We start from the raw sequence: 16,625 nt of genomic DNA, 5'->3' as shown, positions 1-16,625 counted from the left end.
AGAAATGGTGGTTTGTCCTCTGTGCAAGGTCAGTGTTGTGTTCTGGGATGACCATAACAGTTAAAATTGCGTATTGGTTGAGCGTCTTTCATGAAACAAAACCAATCCTATGGCACAGCTTCTGGTGGGATGTTTTTTGGCTTTTTTTTCTTATTTTCTGTAGTAGCAGTAGTTACAAACCATGTGCAATTGAGGAAAAGCTGTTTTCAGTGTGGGGTGTATCAAGAAATATTCAACTAAAAGATTTCTTTTGTGCATGTATAGCTGTGCATGCACACCCCTTATCATTCAAGACTGGTAACCTCAGACTACCTGGCTGGGTAATTAAATATGTGTTGATGATTCCAGGTATCCCCAAGTTGATTACAAGTGATATGGTCAAAGAAGGTGCAGCTGTGATTGACGTAGGCATCAACCATATCCATGATCCTGTTACAGGAAAAACCAAACTAATTGGGGATGTGGACTTTGAAGGTCAGTGAAACACTGTTTGTGCACATCTGTTGGATAAATGTATTGAAGTTTGTAGGATTTTACTTAGGGAAATTTTTGGAGTAGACTGTGTCTCAAATAAGACAATGTTTTCATTTTTTAAAAATAAATTTTTTACTTAAATAAGAGCACACATCTCCCTGCTGTTAGGAAATGGTATGTTAGGAGACGAAGTGTTACTTTTAATGGCAGGTACCAGCGGCCTGTAAGAGATGCAGAAGAGTTCTTCTGGCAGTGGTGCAGAAGGGGCTTGTGTCCAGTTTCTTTAGTACTTTGAGTTTGTGAGAGGTTTCAAAAGTAATCAATGCTCTTTTCTCAAGCATAGAGTCTCCTGCTGTTCATAGCAATTATTATTAAACTGCAGCTTCTCAAAGCCTCCTTTTGCACTCTTCCTCTACACTTGCCTGTGAAAATGTTAACTTGGCTTTAGAGATACCCTTTACACTAAAGTTTAATGTGGGTTCATCTAAAAGTGCTTAACATGTTGGTCCAGGCAAGCCTAACAGATAAAATTTGTTGTTACATATTGAACTTTTTATGTTTAACTTGTTGCAGAGCAAGTTCACAATGTAACTTGATTAAATAATTCTGCTCTGGAGGAGCTCCAGACTGGAATAGCAGGATTGCTGCACTTGTTGGCAGGGTTGAGTGTGGGAAGCTTAGACAGCATTTACCCACATATTAATGGCTCTCAACAGTTCCTTATTTTGATAAGTATGAAAATCACCCACAGGTTTTTTTCACAGTTATTAACATCTTGGCTGGCATAATGTCTCAAAACTTAAATATATTCAGAATGGTTTTAGCCAGCTGTGTTTGTAATTACATCACTCCCTTAGTTCCCTGCTGCTTTTACTCGTCATGCATGTTACCTGTCTGTTCAAGTCTGTGAAATTACCTGCATGGGTGTAGCTGAGCGACTGTCTTGGAATGTGTTTGGAAATGTCTAACTGGATGTGTGCAATAGAGCTCCAGGAAAATAAAGCTTTTGGAGAAGAACTTGAAAATTTTGTTTTCTTATCCTGCCTGTGGTATCACAAATAAAAGGGTCTGTTTTCAGAGCTGAACTAAAGTACAGAGTTTTCAGGTGTTTGGTTTGCTTTAGCAGGTGTGGGAGTACAAAAGCTAGGAACTTTGAGAGAAGTGAACCCACATCCTTCTTGTTTGTTTGGCTTCACACACGGGACCTTGTGCCTGCAATAGAGGTGTAGATTCAGTGGCAAGGCTGTGATTCAGAGTTTCAGCAATGCGCTGTATTTGTCTCGTCATGTCTGCTGTGGGTTGTTCTCGAGATTTTACCTGGGGGGAGGGAAGATCCAAAAAAGAGGCAGGAACTCCAGCTTGGATTATGCCACTGCAGTTATAAGTAGCATTTCACTGTGCATTGCCAAAGGGAAGTTGTTGTTGGTTCATTGGTATCGGTGAAAGTTTCATTAAATCTTTAACAACAACAAAAAACATCCCAGTGTATACAGTCCTGAACACTAGCAAGTGAACCACCCTTGGCAAGTATTTCATCTGGCAGTTAGGAAATGGAGCAAGCCAGCAAGCTTGTGTAGCAAATAATTTTAGTCTTTTCACCTGTTTGATCACTTGGCTGAATCTCTTTTTTTAAGCCTAAGTGCAAACGGTTTATGCAGATTAAGGCCAGGCCCATGAATGGCTGGTGTGATGTGTGGCACCTGTGTAACCCACCAGTATTTATTGTCTCCGTTTGTTGAGGAGAAAAATGTGGTTGTGGGGAGAGCAGAGGTTTAAGTGGGCAGAGTTGAAATTTCATGTACCAAAATAGATGGAAATGGCTTCCTTCACTAGGTCATCTGGCTGAAGACTTCTTGTAGTGGAAATTAATTTTATTAGAGGGGTGGAAGGTGTTTTGATTCAGTTGCTTATCTTGGCAATACTTGGGTCCCATCTTGTAATATCTGCGGGGTAGGTGAGAGAGTGAAGGTTATTTTTGTCTCTTTAACAACAAAGGGATGCGTTTAAGTTGTTCTTTCTCGTGTCTTTCGTTGTTAAATTCAGTGTACTCGTTTGTGAAAATAATGTAATGCCTTTAAACGGTATTTGTGATTTCCCACATCCCCACTTGTCCTCTTAATTTTGATGCTCCAAACAGCATCCACGTAAAAAACCAGTAGTTTGTTCGTCCAGGGTAGTTTACTGCCTAGTTCCAAGGTGACTAAAAGAGCAAGGAGAACTGTGTGTGTGGAGGTCAGCTGCAAAGCTCTGAGGTACCCAGCCCGATACTGCAGGCATGGATTAAACTGCACGTGCAGCTCTCCATGTAAAACCATCATGGCACATGTAGAGTGCCTGTTTATGTCTAGAGTTGGCTGAAATCTGTGGTCCAGGGATTGGCTGTCCTGGCTTCTGGGAGCCTCAAGAAGAAGAGTGAAGTGACAGGGAGGAGGAGGAGAGGCGGTGGCATCCCTATGTGATCCCCAGCGCCATTTTAGCTGCTTTTGGGCAGCAAGTTTCAGTGGCAGAAAGGGAGATATGTTTCTATGAACAGTGTAGTGCATGTGTGGGTGTACTTGGCCCTGTTTTATAGGCTTTTGTTGCCACAGCTATAATGCCAAGGGAGGAGGAGGGCTGCAAGGACCAGGAACATGAAATAAAGCAACAACTTACCCAGAACATTTAGCTGGAACAGCTCTTTTGGGTGGAGCATCATTTCCAAGAGGAACTGGTAGGGCAGGGTAGTAACACGCTACTGTAGTACCTCACCTTTGAAAGTGGAATTGGAAATACAAGCAACTTTGGTTTCATCGGTATTTTTTTACAATTTCTTCCATATTTTTACAAACAGTGGTGCTTATTGTTGGCCCTTCATTAGATGCCTATGTAGAAAAGTTGTTTATGTAAGATTGTCGTTAGGTGATGTACTTGTGATAGCAATGGAGGGCTTTGCACATGAGAACTGTTCCTTCTGACTTGACAGCGTGAAGGAGAGTCTGGAAAACTGGTGCCACCCTGAGCAGGGAGGGATTCCCAGTGCTGAACAGCACAAGAGAGAGCCCTAACAAGTAATTGATGTGGTCAAAGGTGATGGGCCTATTTTATGCATTTTCTCTGAATGAGATTGACCACCACGATGTTCAAATCCAGTTAATTAGTGGAAGTGGTGCTCCTTCAGCTGCTCCTTGGCAGCAGTGTGCATGAAGCCTGGGCTCTGTGACAGCAGCTGTGTCTGTGTTAGCTGCCTCTCCACGTTCACTTCAACACCTGCCTGGTTATGGGCTGCCCCTCACTTATTGAATCCTTTCCAAATTAGCTCCCTGTGCAGCTTTCCCAAGCCGTGGACACGAAAACAGGATGTGGATGTTCCAGGTGCTTTTGCTGTAGCTTTAGTTAGGTCGTTTCTCAGTTGATTTCATTTTGCCACGAAGCACAGCCTAGTTGGTGTAAGCGTGTCCCCATATTGCTGCCCTGCAGACATTAGGGGAACCATTGCCTGTTGTGCTCCATGAGTGTGAGGAGTGAATCAGAAGGTTGGCATTAGGCTGTGACAGGAGCCAGAAGGCCAGGCTGGCTGCTGGCTAGCTGGGGTCAGTGAGCTGCTGCTGGGCCAGTCAAAAGGGTGTTGTTCAGGGCCCTTGCTGATACATACGCCCTGTTTGAATTGCACCACTGGGCTGTAATTCCTTGGCTTTCCTTTATATTGCAGTTAAAATAGCTGCAGTAAGAGAAACAAGGGTAAGAAAAAGCAGCTCTGAGAAATGGGTAGATGCTTGCTGGTTGGTATCCCACAGTGTGTAGTGAGAAGAATCCCAGAGTGTGTGGAGCAGAACATGGGCCATCTAGTGTGACTGCTGAGCACATGGTTTCACACTTGGGCAGTGCTGCAGGGATGCAGGGATCTGGTATAGCTTTACAGGGACTCGTAAAGCTGTGTGGAAACAGTGCTTAGGCAGGAATTGCTCTGCATCACTTAATGCAGATGCACAAGACCCAGAACTGCCTTCAGGTTGAGACTTGCCATTGGTTTGTGTGATTAACCCTATTAGGTGTCTGATGTCCTCAGCTTTAAAGGAACCTAGGAATGAAGGGCTGTTTCCAAAGCAGTGGATCCTGTTTTTCAAGGAAACAATCTACATTTCATTTCTTCTGAAGAATCAAAGGAAGATTTCATGGTTCTACAGAAGCTGCAAAATAGCAGCTCCTCCCCCATAGGCATCTAACTTGGATTTTCCTGATTGTCAGGGGAAGGGCTGCGAGACCAGCACCTATGTGGAGAAAGCAGGGATAAAGCTGCGGACCAAGTTAGTTTATTCCTGAGAAGCAGGAGCTGATGGAACTGACAGCACAGCACCTCACCTGCCTACATGAGATCAGTCCCACATTGATGTGCTGCCTGAGAACTGTGCTTTGGCCTATTTCACTTGACCCAGAAAGGGAGAAGTCTTTTGACGTTTTTGAGGCCAGGCTATCTTCCCCCTTTGGTCACTGGCATTCATCTTGAAAAATTGTGCTCTCTATATCTGTATTTACACTTGCCAATGGAAACTTCTTAGATGGTAGTTTCCTCAGCTCAGGCACCTGTTGTGTGTTCAGAAATCTGGATCAGCTTTGTGCATATGCTATCTGGGTGTTTTGATGCTAACTGACATAAAATTTGGCTTCTGCCACACCTGTTCTCAGGGATTTCTGTAATAGTGGAATATGGGCAGAGGAATTTCCCAGCAACTTGGGAAAACAGTGTGCTGTGTGTTTCCTGCTGGGTAGGGTTACTAACACCACAGGCAATCCGTGCTGTACCTGACAGTCTTTGCAAAGATTTCTTGAGGAAATGCATGGTCTGGTTGTGGGTTGTCCTCTTTGTAGGTAAGGTAGGAGCAGTTTGAATAACACCACAACAAGAGGTAGGTAACATTGCCGTGGAAACAAACGTATTTCAGTTTAAAGTGCCTACAGGATTTTCTGTGTTAATGGCTGTGTTTTCTTCAGATGTGGATACATTTCAATAAGTATGACATTAATCTCAGAGTTCATAGTAACTGTATTAACTGTAAGCACCCATCTAAAATGGTAGGTACTTCAAATAGTACCTCAAAAAGGTTAATTATTTGTGTTTGAGTGTATTAAGACTGTCATGACATCTTAATTTGTAGTATTTTACATCTAAAGAGAAACCACATTGTAACTTGATTTTCTTTCCATGTATTTTAAAAGTATATCTGGTGGTGCTAGTCAGCAGAGTAGTTAAAACCCTCCTGGTTGTATTTACCATCTCTCCTCAGTGAAGGTTGATCTGCTCTTCAGTTCAGTGAGGTACTTGCTGTTAACTTGGCAAATACTCTCATGAGGTTCCTGCCATGGGGAGTTCAGACAGCATTTCATTAATTTCATTTACCCTTGCTCTTCAAATCTAATAAATATGATTTTTTGAAATCTTCAATATCCAATTCTTCAAATTCTTTTATAATATTTCTGGTTTTGAGTCCTCCTTATTCCTGACAGTTAAGCATCACATAGATTCAAGAGATTAAAGATGAAGATACTTAAAGCAGTAGCAAGTGATCTTGTTTGTTCCAAAGCCAGATGCCTAGTTTTCCATCTCTTAACCTCTTCTCATAACTAGGCAGAGTCTGCTCTGTAGGAACTTCAGTGGAATTCCATGTGTTTGTGTCAGTTATGCTTGCTCAGTTGTCTCCTGTGTGTGTGCCTTTGAAAAAGCAATGCTTCTCCAAGTGGGATATGATTTACTGAGAAGTTATTAGTAAGCAAGCCAACAAAGATCCCAGACTAACATCAAGACCTCCCATGGTGGCACCCTAAAAAACCCCCAGCTCTCAGTATTAACAAGGTTAGTAAAATGACAATTGGTCAGACCATTATTAGCAAATAGCTCGCTAGTTTGTCCTGCAGTGAGTTCCTACACAGTTGAACAGAATTCCTTTGCAAACAACCTGTAATGGCAATCGATGGCATTTTGCACAGTAGAAAAGAACATCAAGTCAGGATTTATTGCTACATTATGTGAGTTCCTCATACAAACAGGTTAACTTAAATGCACTCAAGGTGTACACTGAATTTGAATAGTCTAACATGGCTCATGGTTGGAGCTCATTAATCAGTATGATTTTCCTTTGTGATGCTTTGGAAAGACCTGTCCCTTTGTATCCTGGTTTTATCTAGGCACCCTAGTAACACTGATAGGAAGAAAAAACAAAAGCAAGTCCTCTCTGGAGGAAGTGAGTGTTTATGGCTGAAATTGCTGTGGGAATTTTGCCACTAGAAGTGTATTTTTCCTTGAAGATGGCTCTTGTCTTTGTCTATAGTGTCAAGCAGAAAACCAAATCAAACACAAGATTATACTGTCTTCCTCTCCAGTTTTAAGTTTCCTTCTGTGATCCCAGGGTGTCTTTTTAGGATGTGGGGGACAGAGTAGGGGGACAGAGGCTGACTAGATGACGTTGCTACTGCTCTGCTGTCGATGGCAGTAGCTCCAGCAGCCTCCTGCTCTGCATGCTGCTCCTCAGGAACACAGAGTTGGGGCATCACCTCCTTACCTACGGAATGGCATCCCCAGCTTGCATAGCTCTGCAGATGCAGTGTCCCAGCTGGCACATAGGCATGATGCACATCCATGCTGCTCTCCTGGGCTCACCCCTAGCTCGTGTCACCCAGATGTTCCTGGGACAGCTGGTCAGCCAGGTCACGTGGGCAAAAATTGCCCCTTTGCAAAAGAATTTGTTGGGATTAAGCTTGGACGTGTCTGAGCACAGGCTGCACTGGAGCAGGTTGTGAAAGCCTGGCCCAGAGCTAGCCCTGGGTAGTGCATTCAGGTGAGGAGAAGACCCTCACAGCCCCAGTCCTGCCCCCGTTCCATCCCTGCCATGGCTGCAGGAACGCTTCTGCTGTGGCTTGTCCCTTCCCTGCAGCACCTGCCAGTCACAGCCCTCCGTGCATACGTGGGCTGTGGAGGGGACAAGGGTTTGGAAACCTTCTTAGTCAATGCCTTTTTCTCTTTTCTCTTAGAAGTGAAGAAGAAGGCTGCCTTTATCACTCCAGTGCCGGGAGGGGTAGGACCTATGACTGTTGCAATGCTTCTGAAGAACACACTCCTGGTCACTAAAAAGCTCATTTACTAGAGCAAACGGGCTACCTCGGAAGAAGAATTGAGTTGTTCTATTTATTGATACACAAAACATTTATTTTTTATTACGAATATATTTATTTCTACATTGTATTTATTTTTTCATGTCAAGTGTGTTAAATCTGGTAGCTTATGAAATGTTCAAATACTTTGTGTTACCTCACACTGGTTTATTGGCAGCAAAATGCACTTGGCGAATGCAGCCTGCTCAGGTGTCTTGGGTGGTGGTGGTCAATCACGTGTTTGAGAATGAAGAATAAATTACAACTGTACCTATGTATTGGGGTAGTTTTCAAGATCTTGTAAGCACTTGGGACCTGTTCAAACAATCTGTAAACTAAGACATGCAAGATATCTTTTAAATGCATGGTTTGGGTTCTGAGGTCACTAAGCACTCTGGATCTACTTCGGAGTCCTTAAATTATTTTATGACCGCTTAGAGCCAGCAGTGGCCAGGCAGTAATGTTGACATGAGTGCAAATGCTCAGTAAATGTTTTAAAATAGTCAGTTAAGCTTGGATGCTGGTGAAATTCTGACTTTAAGCATCTGCAAGAGATAAGCATGAATAAGTAGCTAGAATTGAGGCTGGAATTATGTTTTATTTCCATGTCTGGACAAATTGTTTTGGTGCAAAATACCCCTGTCTCACAAAAACCCCTCAAACCTGAGCAGTCGATTGAAATTGAATGGAATAGAATTAAATGGAATGGAATTGAGTGAAATGTAGTCAAAATTGCTCTAGATGTACAACATATGTAATGCCGCAGATGAAGAGGAGGAGAAAAGCAAAACTTTATCCCTGATTCAATATTTGTGTTGGAATTCATTTTGTGAAACTGCATGAAGAGGGCTTTTTTTACTAAGTGTGGTGGGCCAATGACCACAGTATTTGGCTGTTTAGAGAAGAGCATGTGGGATAAGATCAGTATGTTTCTATTCCCAAAAGTTGGTTCCTGGATGTATCTAGAACAGTCCCATGCAGTGTAGAAGTAGTAGTGGAGTTACTGCTGAGATTCCCGTTCAGCTGAGTGTGTGCACTAGTGACTTTTCCACTGAAGGCACTGGCAGACAGTTGGAGGATTTCCATGTTTTAATCTTGGCTGGGATTACTGGTTTACTTTCATCGGGAGCCTTAGGTGTTTGCTAGTGGGCTATAGGAGACTTGGAAGGGGAAGGAAAAAGACTGTGGCTAAGTTGTATTACCATTAAAGGGAAAAATGCACTCACTATGATTAAGAAGTGAAGGTGAAGCATAATTTCCATGCTTTGTGATGGGCTTTGAGAGTTTTAGCACAGTGTTTGCAGAAGTTTGACAGGATGGTTACTCAATATATAATGCCAATGATGCAGACACTTGCTTCTCTTTTTAAATGGAAGTGGTAATAAAAATTTGTGGTACTGTGTGGTCGGAGGATCAAGGCATCTATGGAGACTGTACTTGGACTGATCAACCCGTGACTGAAAGATGGAATAAAATTTGTTCGCTGTTACCTTGTTCTTGCTGGAGGGTGTTGATGTGGTTTGAGGCATGGTTGTGTTCTTCCTTTGTTTACTGCGTGTTTGAAGCACAGAGAATGGGGAGGCCCTGCAGGTTCAGTCATTGCTGTGTCCATCTATTTGCACTGCCGTTTGTTTCCTTTGATTTAACTGGGATCATCTCTGTGCTTTTTGGCAGAATAACCATTTTTGGCACTGTGCTTTTGTCCCTTGGGCGAGCCTGCCCGTGTCATGCCCTACAAGCAGGTCATTATACATTGCAAGCCTTTTCCCTTTATCCTGTGTAGCTGTGTTAGAGTTAGAGCACAGCCAGTGAGGCCCTGGCTTGGCTCCACAGCGTGCTGTCTGCCGATCTGCTAGAGGCACCTGTGACAGTGCTCTCTGCTGCGAGAGCATCCGGAAGGAGCATCCAGAAGGAAGGCACATTAGAGAAGCCAAAAAGCACGCTGGTGTGCCCGACCTGGTCAAGGTTTGTCCAAGGACAAACGCCCTGCGGCAGACAGAGCTCGGCCTTGCCCGCTGCAGCCTTGTCCTAGGCCTGCCACACCCATCGTGTTGCCTCATGACAAAGCCTCCTCTGGGATTCAGGGCAGATTAAACTGCCATTGTGCAGCTGAGTGTTGAAAGCAAGGCTCACGAACCTCATCCCTGCTTGGGACTGATAGCAAAGGTTCTCCAGGTAGGCATAAACACTCCTGTCCGTCCAGGGAGTGTGCAAGTTGCATTCAATCAGTGTGCAGGCATGCAGTATTTCAGGATAGCAAAGGAAGGGAAAAGCCTCCTGGAATGCAGTCCATGAGCAGTAAAACGCATAATTAAAATATGCATAACTAGCTTGTGTTTTTCCCTTAACACGTGAAGGGGTTAGATGTAATCCTGCAGATCACTGAGAAGAATGCAGTGGAGAGGGAAAACTTGAGCCAACCAGAGTTACTAGGGCACTTATTAGAAGACTTCTGGTTTTAAATTATAAAAATGGTGAAATGTTTTTGTTGCTTGGAGCTCGCAGTTGAGGAAGTGAGAGTTGTTGCTGAGGTGAAGTATGTAGGTCTCCCTTGGTCAGTCAGGTTGTTGATGTCTCCGTGTGTTACTGAACTGGGCTTTTCCAATTAGCTGCTCTAGTCTGGGCACATCAGTACCCTTCAGAGAGACCAGTCCTACTGGTTCCGAGCTGCCTGTGACCGAGGAAGCTGGACAGTGGTTGGAGCTGTGGAGAGTGGTTTAGTACAAGAAGCGTGTTTGACAGGTCTGTGCTAGAGACCCTGCAAACACTTCATGTGAAAAGTATGATTGTTCTCATTACGCGTAGTCACTTGTTGAGGAGGCAGAGATGAGCTTTTCTGGCAGAAATGAAGCGATCTATTGCTATAGGAGCCAACAGCTTACCTGCTCTTTCAGTCTGTGTTGGCTCAGTGCTTGTGCCTGGCCAGCTCTGGACTTGTACCCCGCAGCTCCGGCCAGCAATCCCAGGCCTCGAAGCGGCCAGTGGGCTGCCTTGCTTCCAGGGCTGTGCCCAGCCGGGCTGAATGGAGAGCGATTAGCACAGCCCTCAGGCTTGCAGGGCCTGGGATCAAAGGCCTCCTGCTGGCAGTCGCTGATGAAGAGCATCATCCATTATCTTTGTGTCTGATCGCTTCCTAATCGCGGCACTAGCTGTTCCCGAAGTTCCTCTTGTGGATGGCAGGGGCTGAGGGACAGGGAGGACCAAGGGAGGAGCCTTAGCAGAGCAGGGACATGTCTCTGCACTCTGAACTGCAGTGCAGCATCTTGAGGGTGAAGATCATCCTGCAAGTCATGTAAGACCTACATTGTGAAGGGAAGGAAACACCACACTTTCACATCGTCTTTTGTTTTGCTCACCTTTGGTTTGCTGTTTTTTTGCTCTTCTGCTCTGTCAGATTCCCGGTCTCGCTCTAGAACTGTACCTTTGCCTGCACAATTATGCCCACAGGTAATAGGAAACCAGGGTTTCAAAAGAAAACCTGATGCCATTGCTAGATAATAGCAGTTTCCTAAATAAATGTGTGGTTGCCCCGGGGGTTAGGTTGTTACCAGATGCACCTTTTCTTGATTGGTGAGAACAGGAGATGACGCTTCCTGGCGTATAAGTGCAAGAGAAAACACGGGAGCACAGATAAGCAGAGCAAGCAAGCCACCTGGAAAGAAGACCTGAGAAGGTGTTAAAACAGCTGCCTGCCATGGCATTTGGAATGCTAATCTATATTTTGCTGAAAGGTAGGTTTGGAAGAGGCTTTTCTGTGCTGAGGTCCAAGGCTTTTTAAACAGCATTTCACTCCTTCAGGAATAGGTGGTGGGGTGGGAGGCGTGCAGAGACATTGGGAAGCAGAACTACTTCAGCTGTTTGAAACCTGGATGAAATTTTAACTGATAGGGTATAATTTAGACTCCTTGAAAATAAACTACTTAAACTGGTAAATAGGTGTAAGGTTGTAGTATGTTACACGTATCTGTGTTGTCAATTGTGCAAGATAATAGAATGGAAAGCAGGATGGATTTGGATTTGGGAAATTTGCAAGCCATCGTTTGTTGTCCCACAATCATAATTACGCTGTGTCAAAAGGGAGTCTGAGGCAAGAGTGTTTTAAATGAATTGTTATTATATTGCTGCCTTCTCTGGGGTTTGTTTGAAGTGCATCTTGTATGAAGTGCTTTCTGGGTGAAATGAACCTTGAATAGATATACTGAGCTTTTCTGTTCCAGTAAGCATCTATTTGCATTACACAGCAATGGGGGCACTGAGTGAAGAGTCAGCTATTACTGCTTCATCCCTCAGCACTGACTTATGGAATAATTGGACAAAAAACAACACTGAAGGTATTGCTTTTTTTGTTCTGTTTGTCTCTGTTAATCTGTCAATTAGGAAAAAAAACCCAACCAACAAACCAAAATCTGTGATGTTAGCTGCTCTGATGCTCCATCCCTTGGACACTTGGATTTGTGAGTTTAATTTGTGGGATGAGCTGATTTCTTCATGGAGCCTTTGAAGCCTCTGTAGAATAAGAGGTGTCACCCAGCTGGGGTAGGCTCAGCAATGAGCAGCTGAAGGATCATTTAACTCAAGTTGAGTCATAATTTGAAGAAGACGTTTTAAGGCTAACGATCTGAGTTTCTGATGGAAATTTCTTTTACTTTTACCTGGTGCTTGGTTTGTGCGTGTCCTCACCTTAACACGCAGAAGTGAGAATGAACAGGCACAACTTGGAGCGATGCCTCTCACGAGTTGTTAGTCTGTAGTTTCTGTCTTTGCAGTTTTGCTTTTGGCTGTCTGGGCTTTCACAGCCCTCCTCAGAGTTCTGGCTCTCTCCCTTCTTCCTTTCTCTTTTCTGAATGAAATGTGAACTCGGGCTCTTCTGCCTGCCAACATCTGAGAGCAGAGCTGTGTTTATCCTGCCAGCTGCATTCTTGATGTTACCTGAGATGCTGGTGATGTCATTGCTTTGGGAGAGCTGTGCGATCTGGGAATGAGGTTTTGGCAGGTTAGTAAAGGAGGAGAGGAATCTAACTGCAATACTTCTTAATGTGTCTATGCTTTACAAGGCATATAAACAGGCATACAAATCATCTTCTGTTAATTCTGAGTCATCACAGGATGTCTTCCAAGCTTTTTTTAATAGATCCATGAGCTTTTTTTTTTTCTTATAACAAGTCCAGCTATTTTCTTTTAATTTCTGATCTCTCATAGTGGTACAGTGTTATATATACATTCATCCATACACATACTATGTGTGGGTTCCTTATATATATAGATGTATGCACACATAAAATATGTATACACACTCATGTGACACGGGTAAGGTGTTGATTCTTGACCGCAGTACTTGGGTTTATCAGTGCAGCACTGTGGTCTGGTTTAGTCTCTCTGTGACACGGTTCTTGCAGAGCTGCATACAGCAAACAGGAGGATAATGAAGTGGAAATACCTTGTGGCTCATTAAGTGTCCTGTTTGTGTTGTTTCTAGAAAGCAGGAGCGATGGGTCATGTTTCAACAAAGAGGAGGCTGATTGACAGGGTCACAGCCATGTCTGCTGTAGTGTGTGAACCTGTGTGGCAGCTGGAGCTGTGGTAGTGAACTGGACACGAACATTTTCCTTTGAGAGAATTCCACTCAAAGGTAGAATCAAATTCATAAGTATTTGAGCACACATTTACACAGGGAGTTAAAAGTGTATTTTGGTGGACCTCTTAGAAAGCCAGTGCAAAGTTAATGAACAGCCTTTTCAGAAGGAAGATGGAAAAGAAATGCTTAAAAAGACACCAGAGAAGCTTACTGAATCTCTCCAGTTTCCTGGTAGTTTCTATTCCTGTGCGCTGTGGGTTCATAATAAGATTCACTGCCGGGGTTCAATAATACTGGGTTCTAAGAACACGAATTTCTGCTAGTTCCCTGTGGGATTCAAATCGGTTAGGGACTGAGGTGCTGTTGGTGGAAAACCCATCAATTTCTGCTCCATCTCTTTGTCTGCTATTTACAAGATCTAGCCCTATTTCCTTCATTTATGTCAAGGCTTTACCTGTCACCAGTGCTGGGGCCGGGGAGTTTGGGGCTGAGAGATGAGCAGAGAGGGGGGGAAAGGTCATGGGGAGGAGCTGGGAGCTGGCACAGCCTGGACAAAGAACTTTTGGTGGTGTTGGGGCTGACGGAGAGCCTTGGTAGCAAAATGGGCAGCCCGCAGTAGGACAAGTCTTGGTTGCACTGAGAAAAAAAAATGGAATCTCTTAATTGCTGGTTCCATGCAGCCTCTAAAGGAGGCCCTGGACCTGGGACTGAGCCCGTCCCTGCCTCCCCTTTCCCACCGCCTTTCCTCCCTGATGCACCATACTTGAGGACTGAGCTGTCATGGTCTCACTGGCTGACTCCTTTTGTTGCCAGTCTGTTAGTTTTGGCAAGCCCGGGCTTCCAAGTACCTGTAGCCTTGATTTCATGTCAGATCTTGCCAGGTGTATCTGTTTGAATGACTCAGTTGCAGGCAGCTGTCAAGTGCTTACACGGCATGTTTCTCTTTCCTCACGTGACATGAAAGGGCACATGGACCTGTTTATTCAACAGCTTGTTTAGTATCTAGGCGGACAGTATGATAGGAATTAACATAATGCTCTGGGGCAGACTAGGAAACCATCCTTTTTGTTTTCGAGACTCATTATTTCAGAGGTAGTTTGTACTTTGCAATGTCAAAATAATTAGCACATATAATTTTTGCGTGTAGACTTAATAGGTGATGTTAGCCACAATGGACCAAGCTGTTCCTCCTGACAGCGATGGAGGAATGTATTGGTTTGTCTCAAGTGCTTTCTAGGCAGGCTGCTCCAGGCTCACCTGGGTTTCTAATGACAGCAGCACTCAGGGAAGAGGTTCCTGTACCTGCACAAAGCCAGGTTTCCTGTAGATGTGGGTAGGTGGAAGTCTGCCACCTCTCGGCAGCGCTGGTTTGAGTGAGGAGGGATTTTGGGATGTGGAAATCCATTTGGTGGAAGTTGGGGTAGAAGTGGCTGGGGATTTTGTGCCTCTAGGGTGTGAATTTGTACCTTCCTCATTTTTTTTCTTCCCTGCGTGGAAGAGATGCAAGTGAAAAACTAAACCTGTGCAGTAGACACCTTCTCAGGGCCTAGCAGAAGAGTGGTACTTTGGGCAGTGGGAAATGCTGGCTAGAGGCTCCCATTAAAGGGGTTTTTTTTTTAGTGATTTTCTAGTGCACTTTGTGCTGAAATGGTGGTTCAAAGCACTTGGTGCCCGAGTGTTTGAGGAGGCTCCTGGGAAAAGTGCCAATGTGCCATTGTCCATTTTCTGAAACTCTTCCCTGCAGAGCTTAGGTAGCTGTTCTGCAGGTACTTTAGACCTAACCAGAATGGGCTTTTGCAAGTCCCTGCCATCCTGGATCTCCTTAGGATGCTGAGCCCTGCAGCTCTGTGCTGACCACGTGCTTTCTCCTGTGCTTTCCTCATCAGGGAACAGTATACAGTGCTTCTGTGCAGCCAGTAGGGTCATCCATCTCCAGTCCCAAAAATCTACTTTTCTTCATGAAAACTGCCCTTTCTTCACTTGGTCCTGAAGTCTGTCCTTCTGAGGCTTGGTCCTTTGACTGTGCTCTTAGCCAACCATCCTGTCTCCAGACGTTGTGAGCAGCATTCCCAGCGCCAGCCAGAAAGGAGCCAGAGCTGGATACTAGAGCTCCTATTTAGCCAGCACCAACTTCCTCCTTGGCATTGTGTTTCTAGGCCCCACAGTGTGAAGAGAAACTTGAGGGCAACTTTTTATCCACAGAAGGATGGATAAGATGCCCTGTTCTCATGCTTCTCCCACCTTTGTAGCTTTTCCTGAGGAAGTGCAGTAAGCCCACGTGTCATTTTTCAGGCAGACCCGAGTTGTCACTTGTTCTCTCTAAGTCTCTGGCAGTCTGAGAGTCTCATTACTCTGTCAGGTTTGAGAGGCACTGTTCTGAAAGGAATTATGTTTGATCTGAGTGTCAGTGATAGCATCATGCCTTTTGGGTGTCCAAACCACATCATTCACAGCTGAAGCTGAGAGTTGCTCTAGCGAGAGCAGCTGTTTGCCATTGCTTGTCATCTCTGATAAAGCTGCAGAGATGAGGAAGAGAAAAACAACCCAAAACGGCTTGGAAGAGCACACAAAAGAGGTTCCTGCCATTAAATGGCTCAGACTGGAATTTGTTTGGGAATTTAGGGAGCTGGTGCTGTTCATCCTGAAAAGTGTGTGCTGAGATCCCAAGTTGCCCTCGGGGGGGCTTGGGGCTTCTGTCCGTGGCAATGATTCCAGGAGTGTACTATCTCCAGACCTTGATTCAGCACTTAGTCAGAAAGGAAGGGTTCTGCTTACTGTACCTTTGTTGAGTCACCTTTGTTGAGCAGACCTTGTCACCTTGCTGCAAGATGTTATTTTTCTTGTGGTCATAACTGAAAGCTGGTGTTGACATGCACTCGGTTGGGCAATCACCTTCAGCTGTCACTGAGGCAGTCCCCTGAAATGGTAAGTCATTGCTTGGACACCCCACCCCACCAGTGATTCCTGTAACTGGGTAGAGAGACCAGTTGGAACAGATGCTTGCAGTGATGGTGAAGCTTTGGAGTTTTCTCCTCGCTTGCTGCACCCCTGTTCCCACGATTGCTTTATTCCCATTGGAGCCACCGTGAATAAGGGAACAAGGTAGCATTTTCTGGGCAAGAGGTGTGCTGTGTAGAATTTAACACAAGCTCAGAGCCTTGGTAGCCATGGACCGTGCTTCTGCACAGCAAAACTGTCCAGGCAGTCTTGGCAGCTTGCAACTGTCATGGGACGCTCAGCTAACAGTAAACCATGGAGAAGGGAGACTCATGGCTGCCGACCTGGCAGGCAGGAGCACTAGGAATGCAATAGTTTGTCTTGGGGTAAGGAAAATAAAAAATTAATTCACTATTAATTGAATTCAGACTGAGAATGATACTCTCCCTGTGTCCTAAACCCCTGCTATTCCTGGGATAGTTTATCTGATTGGATTGCAGGTTAGGTAGTGCTGATG

The 16,625-nt window shown here is 44.6% G+C and overlaps 1 protein-coding gene across 4 annotated transcripts in view; it reads left to right on the top strand.

The window, feature by feature from the left end:
• The window catches only part of MTHFD2L (methylenetetrahydrofolate dehydrogenase (NADP+ dependent) 2 like), a 47,210-nt gene that overhangs the window by 15,600 nt on the left and 14,985 nt on the right, over window positions 1-16,625 (top strand). For 3 of the 4 annotated variants that reach the window (XR_015803500.1, XM_088164355.1, XM_088164354.1), the window contains exon 7: window positions 349-474. Coding sequence is in view for 3 of the 4 variants with exons in the window: in XM_088164355.1 (XP_088020481.1) it covers window positions 349-474 (126 nt within the window). In the remaining variant the exon portion in view is untranslated. Of the gene's footprint in view, window positions 1-348; window positions 475-7,476; window positions 9,086-16,625 lie in introns of those variants that run through there. The other variant, XM_088164356.1, reaches the window with a different exon arrangement.

Source organism: Sturnus vulgaris, chromosome 4, assembly GCF_052056855.1.
Source record: "Sturnus vulgaris isolate bStuVul1 chromosome 4, bStuVul1.hap1, whole genome shotgun sequence".
NCBI lineage: Eukaryota > Metazoa > Chordata > Aves > Passeriformes > Sturnidae > Sturnus > Sturnus vulgaris.
This window is presented reverse-complemented; position numbering and strand designations above follow the sequence as displayed.